This window comes from Stegastes partitus, unplaced genomic scaffold (assembly GCF_000690725.1).
Source record: "Stegastes partitus isolate 25-593 unplaced genomic scaffold, Stegastes_partitus-1.0.2 Scaffold2335, whole genome shotgun sequence".
NCBI lineage: Eukaryota > Metazoa > Chordata > Actinopteri > Pomacentridae > Stegastes > Stegastes partitus.
In genome coordinates, this window is record NW_007580066.1 from 56817 (window position 1) to 64672 (window position 7856).

At 46.3% G+C, this 7856-nt stretch overlaps 1 protein-coding gene across 1 annotated transcript in view; it reads right to left on the reverse strand.

Annotated features, from left to right (window-relative positions):
* Window positions 1-7769, reverse strand: part of herc1 (HECT and RLD domain containing E3 ubiquitin protein ligase family member 1) — a gene marked incomplete at its 5' end in the record, with an annotated part of 42901 nt that extends 35132 nt beyond the window's left edge. Inside the window, 10 exons of the mRNA XM_008304853.1 lie at window positions 701-752; window positions 834-954; window positions 2352-2670; window positions 4152-4323; window positions 4566-4686; window positions 4802-4916; window positions 5502-5675; window positions 6245-6469; window positions 7223-7414; window positions 7637-7769. Of these exons, the coding sequence (XP_008303075.1) occupies window positions 701-752; window positions 834-954; window positions 2352-2670; window positions 4152-4323; window positions 4566-4686; window positions 4802-4916; window positions 5502-5675; window positions 6245-6469; window positions 7223-7414; window positions 7637-7769 (1624 nt within the window). The remainder of the gene's footprint in view (window positions 1-700; window positions 753-833; window positions 955-2351; window positions 2671-4151; window positions 4324-4565; window positions 4687-4801; window positions 4917-5501; window positions 5676-6244; window positions 6470-7222; window positions 7415-7636) is intronic.
* Between the last annotated feature and the right edge of the window lie 87 nt (window positions 7770-7856).

Sequence of the window (7856 nt, forward strand, 5' to 3'; positions counted from 1 at the left end):
ATATTAATTTTGATGAAATATCGCAATTTCATGCTTAACTGTGGCTCCGTTCTCTGACAGAATGAATAAAAAACTCTTCCTTTTGCAGCTCCTGGCTGATAGAAGCTGTGATATCGGCGACGTTTCTAATGAGGATTAATAAACGAGACGTGAAGAATACAGTGATTGAGATGAAATATTACGATTTTAAGCTCAGATTAGTTTGTATTTATTTGTTTGTAATCAGCTGAAGGACAGCTTTAGTTCCTGATCAATACGTGGTGTCATTTTTGCAGGTTGATTTGAAGACAACGTGGCTCTCAAACCTCTCGGCAGGTTTTGGGGTTCAGAGGGCTAAAAGCGAAACCAGTAACTTCCATTAACTCTCTGCAGCGTGACATCCTTCACGAGGAATCATTGTGCAAACAGGCAGGAGGAGGATGGACACGTCTGACTGGCTGTTCTCTACAGCGGGTCGCCCTGTGATGACGGATGGACATGGGGAGGCGGTTTCGGTCGTGAGTTATGACTTAACAAGAGGAAGAAACATGCCATCGGTTACTTGCTTGGAGCTCCTCTTGTGTTTGGGGCTCAACTGCCCCAAAAGAAGCAAATAAACTATCCGCACAGGAATCAGGAGACAGAGAGACAAGACATGATGGTGACAACTCCATCGACCACAACTTCAGCTCAGTTCTGCGTCAACGCGTTCCGTCTTTACCTCGTTTTTTGTGGGAAAACGCCAGGTCCAGGTCGACGTTCCTGCGTCCGCTCTGAAAGGGAGAAGATGGTAAATCGAGGTACAAACACAGAGCATACAGACGTGCTGGGATCAGACAGAGGAGTGTTGTTACCAGAGTGTAACCCTCTTCGTCCGACTCCGGCTGGGACAGGTCAGACTCGCTCCTGGACTTCATCAGCCGGTAGCTGGGGCTGCTCTGGACCGAGCGGCTCTCTGCACTCAGACTCTCACTTCTACAACCCAGAAAGACGGAAATCAGTTAATCAGTAGCCAGAAATACACCTGAAAACAGATCAGACATGACTCCCAAAGAGCTTTTAATGCAAATGAAAACAACAGACATACAGTCATAAAAACTAAAGTGATAAAAAACTGAATACATTAAAATGGAAGTAAAAAACTAAAAGTAAAGTGAGACATAAAGAGCAAAGTGACAAAAGACTAAAAAGTGTAATAAAAGTTAAAAAATAATAACAATAATAATAATAAGACGAGAAACAAGAAGAAGAAGAAGAAGACGAGGAAGAAGACGACGAAGAAGAAGAAGAAGAAGAAGAAGAAGAGAAAGACGAGGAAGAAGACGACGAAGAAGAAGAGGAAGAAGAAGACATGTCAGTAATTGTTGTTCCACAGACTGTAATAACTAAATGCTGCCTCACTGAAGGGTTTTATTCTCACTGTTGGTTTAATAAAAAGCTGTGGAGAGTTTCTCTTCCCTCCATGATTAACGTCTGAGTTAAAAAGAGCATCGACTGGTTTCTGGGCTGCAGCAGGTAAAGACTAAACATTATCTAAAAGCTTGACGGTTCCCATCGTTCCTCGACCACTTCTCATCTCAGAAGGTTTCAGAGCTCCGAGGACAAACTGTAGTAATCATAATAACGAGTCATCAGGTTCTGTCTTGTTCGCAGAGCTGCAGGTAAAACATGTGGATAAAGACCGACGCCTGATGAAACTTGTTGAAATTACTCAGAAGTAGGTCAACGCTTTAGAGACGTGTGGAGTCAGCAAACGTCTGCTGAAGCACAGAGAACACACCTGAACCTGTAGACCTGATACGATCAGCAGAACGTCCGGAGGTCTACGGTGAAGCTGCACTGTTAGCATTTAGGGACAATTACTAACTAATGAACACTAATATTCAGGAAAAGGAGACTCTCAGCTGTCCTCATGAACCACTTTCTCTGTGCAAAATAACAAAATAATTAAAAAATAAATTTGTATTTATTTTCATTTATATTTCTGCTTTTATCAGCCTTTTCTTTTGTGGATTCGTTTTTGATTAATTTTGCTTTATATTACCACATTATTTATTTTTTATTTTATTTATTCTTTTAATTTCCGCTTTTATTTTATTTTATTTATTTTTTTGTAATTTGGCGCTCTCACTACTCCATAAAAACCTGCAGAAAGTGGGTCAGCAGGCAATTAAAAATAAAATTAAATGAATTAAATTAAATTAAATTAAATTAAATTAAATAACAGTATTTGCTATATGCAGCTCTAACATCACAGATACTATTTAAATATCCAGACTTCGTGATGAAGTTTCCAGTCGGACCAGAAGGACCCGGTTCAAGACGTAATGAAACCTGAAGCTGGTTCAGGTTCAGCGTCCTGAGGTTCTGACCTGGTCATGAAGCTCAGACACTCCTGGGTTCCTGTAGTGCTCTGGGCCTGTCCGTCCTCCTGGTTCTGCTTGGTGAGCTCCCCCAGAACCGGGCTGACTCCCAGAACCAGCAGCGCACAGCGGTGGATGACGGAGTTGCAGGCGGCGGTGTACAGGTCCTGTCCCTCTGGGAGGCCGGTGCTGCCCCGTCGGCCCTCCTGGGACAAGATGGCATCCTCGTCCCCGCCTCCTCCGCCGCCGCTCCGGGAGACGGAGCCAGAACCGAGCCCGGTGCTGCTGCTGGCCCGCTCACGGTCCCGGCTGCGAGCCACCTCCCGCGCTGAGAGGAAACATTGAAAGATTTCTGTGTTGTGCAGCGAAGCACAAACGATGGAACAGACACACGAGATGCAGAGTTAGAGGACGAGCAGCAGCCGGGCAGCACAGAGCTAGGCTGGTTCTGGTTCTGGTTCTACTGGAGCAGCACAGAGCTAGGCTGGTTCTGGTTCTGGTTCTACTGGAGCAGCACAGAGCTAGGCTGGTTCTGGTTCTGGTTCTACTGGAGCAGCACAGAGCTAGGCTGGTTCTGGTTCTGGTTCTACTGGAGCAGCACAGAGCTAGGCTGGTTCTGGTTCTGGTTCTACTGGAGCAGCACAGAGCTAGGCTGGTTCTGGTTCTGGACTGGTTCTACTGGGTTTTATTGGTTCTACACAGGTCCTACTGGTTCTATACCAGTTCTACTAGATAATAGTGGTTCGATACTGGTCCTACTGGATCTATGCTGGTTCTATACTGGTTCTACTACATCTATATTGGTTCTACTGGATCTCATTGGTTCGATACCAGTTCCACTGGATCACAGTTGTTCTAGACTGGCTCTACTGGATCATAGTGTATTGATACTGGTTCTGCTGGATCTATACTTGACTGGATCTAGACTGGATCTAAATGGTTCTACACTGGTTCTGCTGGATCTCACGAGTTTCTATACCTATTCTACTGGATCTCACTAGTTTCTGTACTGGTTCTACTGGATCTCACTGGTTCTATACTGGTTCTATTGGATCTCACTGGTTCTATATTGGTCCTACTGGATCATAGTAATTTCTACATTGGTTCTACGGTGGTTTTACCAGACTTCACTGGTTCCTATCCTGGTTCTGCTGGTTCTAGCTGGTTCTACTGGATCCCACTGGTTCCTATACTGGTTCTACTGCGTTACACACAGTTGATCCCAGTGGGTTTTTGGTTCCTTCTGTCACACATTGCTGTCTAAAGAGAATCCAGTGGACACCTGCTGAACTCGTTGGGTTTGTCCGTCTACATGTTGGAGGTCTGACCTTCCTGCTATGAGGTGACCATGCTGTCAGAGTTAAACTGATGCTGTCAGAGTTAAACTGAACACATCGGAGGGAAGCTGATTCATTGACTTCTGAACATCTGCGGATGGTCAAACAGGGAACTTCTATTTCCTCTAAAGTTTCGGACTTCACCGTTTGTCTGAAGATTAAACATGTTCTCTTCTGTTCCTAAACTGCTTCACATCTGCCTCTGACCTGATCCAGCTGCATAGCTTCAACACATCATGAGAAACATGAACTATCTCGTTAATACACTACAACTGCATTTAAAATGGCGGTGCACATACATTATGTGTATAAATATGTAACATGGCAAAACATTCAACAGGCAACAAGCAGATTCAGTAGCAGGCAGGTTAACAACATTCAGTGTTTATATATCATATGATATAATATAGATATTATATCACAGCAGTGGGTTCAGTCAGATCACAGTGTGGCTCCAGACGGACGAACTTACTTCCGGCCGTCATCACTTCGTGCTCCCGGTCCTCCTCCTCGTCGTCCTGCTCCTGGTGACCCTCCTCTCGCTCGCGGTCAGCTCGCTCCTCCAGCTCAGCCTCCTCGTCGATGGTTCTGGTGAACGAATGTTCCTGAGGGTCCATGTCCAGGGAGTCCTGGTTGTCTGAGATCTGAGGAGTGCAAACAAACGGTCGGTTCAGGGTTTGCTACTGCTAATAAACCAAACTGAACAAATGGAGAAGACTCAGAGTGACTGTACCGACAAGTCAGGGAACCCACGAAAACAACCTCTGAATGGAAACGAGTGTTTTTACTCTTCATGATTTATGACTTTTTCTATTTTTAACAGATGTTTTTTTTATCCTGTTTTGCTGCTATTTTTCGCTGCTGTATGAACAAACTGTTGACTCACCCTCCTCTCTCGGGAAGAAGACCTGGTCTGGATGAAGTCCATGTTCTTACAGGCCAGCAGCCGGTTCCGTACCTTGTAGACGCTGCGGTACACTTCGGCCAGAGACTTGGACGGCTGGTACCTGGTGACGGTGAACATACGTGTGGTGTTTAACGGAACAGAGCAGCATGTAAACAGTGGGCGCTCCATGTCAGGTGTCTGTATTTATGTATGTATATATATAGATGTTCCGGTACCTTCCTTCTCCGCAGGCTTGGCCCAGCAGCCCCGTATGCTTCAGCAATGCTGCCAACACAAACCTGGACACGGTGTCCAGCAGGGACTCGTTACTGAGAGACGCGTTGTCCCAGTCTGCAACAGAAACAGCAGCGTTCAGGGCTGGTTACAGACCATCTGGTACCCTTTACCACCAAGAGGAACCAGGCGCTATTCTCGTAGATCAATCGTAGCAGCTGGACTTGTTTGAGTTCCTTGAAGACGTTCCACCTCTCATCCAAGAGGCTTCATCAGTTCTGACTGACTAGTTGGGAGTTCTAGATACTGACATCCTGAAGGAGACGTTAACACCTGAGTTTAGGTTTAAAGGTGTTAATGTCTCCTTCAGGATATCAGCATCTGGAACTCCCAACCAGTCAGTCAGACCTGATGAAGCCTCTTGGATGAGAGGTGGAACGTCTTCAAGGAACTCAAGCAAGTCATCGGTCTTGGTGGTCACGATAACCCCGCCCCCAGCCCCTGATGTACTCGGTGCTTAGCTCTGGTCCAGCACAGAGTTGGTTCTTGCTAAGCACCAGTTCTGAGAACCTGGAGTTGGTGCTTAGGTGGTGAAAGGCCTGGTGCTAAGTCAGGCTCTGGCTCTGAACTGGACCTGGAACCAGCTCGGTGGAGGAGGGGTAAGACAGGACAGAGCTCGTTATGTGGGGACTGGAGGCAGACCTTTGCTGATGGCGTAGTCCTGCATGTTGATCCAGAGGCTGTTGGCCGGTTCCTTAGACGAGCCCAGAGCCAGATCCACCAGGACGCTCAGGTCAGGACGCAGCGTGCAGTCGAAGGGCTTCTGCTCCTCGTTGCCGGACAGAGCGGCTTCCAGTAGGGAGCTGATGCAGGTGTCTGCAAGAGAACAGACTTTTAGTCAACATCCGACTCCAGCAGAGATCTACCGACCATCAGGGCCGACATCAGCATGTTTCTGCTGAATGTCGTGTTCCTCCATCAGCTGATTCCACCTGTTTTTACAGTTTCTGATCGATAAGTGGTGTCATTTTTGCAATTTGTTTTAAAAAAAAATATGTCTTTCAAACCTCTATAGAGGGTTAAACAACAAACCGGTAACTCTCTGAAGTTTCACAGCTTCTCGGTTGTTTCTGTGTTTTATAACAGTGCAAATAGCTCACATTTGGTGAAAATTAGAAATGCTGAGCTGAGGAGGGTTTGTGCTGTTTAACAACACGTTGCACATGATTTGCTCAGTAAGTTAAAAATCCAACAACTGTTTCTGTTTTTATTGATTCTGGCTCATACATGCTCCTATGTTTTCTCATTTTGGTTTTTTAATCAGCAATATCTGGCACAAGAATGTCCCTCAGGATTCATAAAGGTTCATCTTTATCTTATCTCTAATCTATTTTTTTTAATCTCATCTTCATCTCATCCTATCTTCCCGTGTGTCCACGCCGTACCTAGCTGAGGGATGTCCATCTCCAGGCCGTTGCTGAACAGCGGCGTCTTTAACCAGTAGGCGGTGTCCTGCTCCTCCAGTGAGGTCGGGGCTCCCTGCAGCATCCCGCCGAGGCAGCGTCCGACCAGCAGGGCCACCGTCCTCTCCAGGTCCACCAGCCAGACCCAGGACAGGGCTGGCTGGGGCAGGGACATCCCCGAGGCCGGCTCCGCAAAGTCCGACGTACCTGGAACGGCATGAAAGGTTCTGGTCAGGGGCTGAGAGTTATTTTGAAAAGATAACACAATTTAAACTTCACTTGGACTAAATGTACCTCCAGAACTGCACATCACACAGGATGGGCTGAAGGTCCAACGAGAGAAAATGTGCTGATTCTTTATGGTTTTGCAGTTTCTGGCTGATAAAGCTGAACATTTTGGGTAATCTTTGGTGACAATTTTAACCTTAGATTTGGGTATTTTTCCCAACGTAACTGTAGAAAATCTGTCGGTTCTTTCTGGTTTCACAGTTTCTGTCTGATAAATGTCATTTTGGTGATTTATCCTAAAGCAGGGGTGTCCAATCCTGGTCCTCGAGGGCCACAGTCCTGCATGTTTTAGATGTTTCCTTCTTCCAACACACCTGATTCAAATGATCAGGATGGTTATCAGGCTTCTGCAGAGCTTGATGATGAGCTGATCATTTGAATCAGGTGCATTGGAAGAGGGAAACATCTAAAACATGCAGGACTGTGGCCCTGGAGGACCAGGATTGGACACCCCTGCTCTAAAGAAAACATAGCTTTCAACTTGCCATCGGGTTTTGGAGTTTCAAGACTTGAAACAAACACCCAAAAATGAAATAAACCTGTCAATGTGCAGAATGTGGGCTCTGTAACTGCTACATTAGACATCTAGAACATCTAGAAAAAACACAAAACCTAAACCTTATTCTAACACCTACAGTAAACCTGAAACTCATTTTCGTTTCTGATTCTCACCGTGCAGCGGCCACTGCAGCTCCTGGTCCTCCAGCGGCGAGGCGGCGGGCAGCAGCCGGTTCAGCCGGTCCAGAGGAGGCAGCAGGTCCAGCAGGTGGCTCAGCAGAGGCCTGGCCACCGACACCGGCAGCAGCAGCAGAGAGTTGACGATCTGACACAGCATGCTGCCGGCCGCCGACACGTAGATCACATCTGGAGACGGATTAATAAAGACTTAATAAAATAATCAACAGAGACAGTAAAACACTGGTAATAAAACAAACACAGCAGATAAAATCCAGAGGAAAATGATGAGTTGTAAGCTTTCTGTTAAAGACACTGTCAGGCTCTAAGTCTCAGCTCCATCAACACAAGTCAGGAGGAAACAGGTGTCCGGTGACTTTAAAGCAGTGTAACGTGGGCTCTCTGCTTCACCTTGCAGCTTCTCTCGGATGCTGCCGTTCCAGGAGCTTTCTTTGATCAGAGCTGCTGATCTGGAGAAGATGTCTGTGGCGTGAGGCAGCAGCAGCTGGAGGTGTTTGTGCAGCAGAGCGACGCTGCTCGAGTTCTGCACACGAACAAGAGAGAGTTAACAAAGCTTTAATACATCTGAAACACCTCAGCATCAGCAATGAAGCTTTCTGGGCTGAAATCA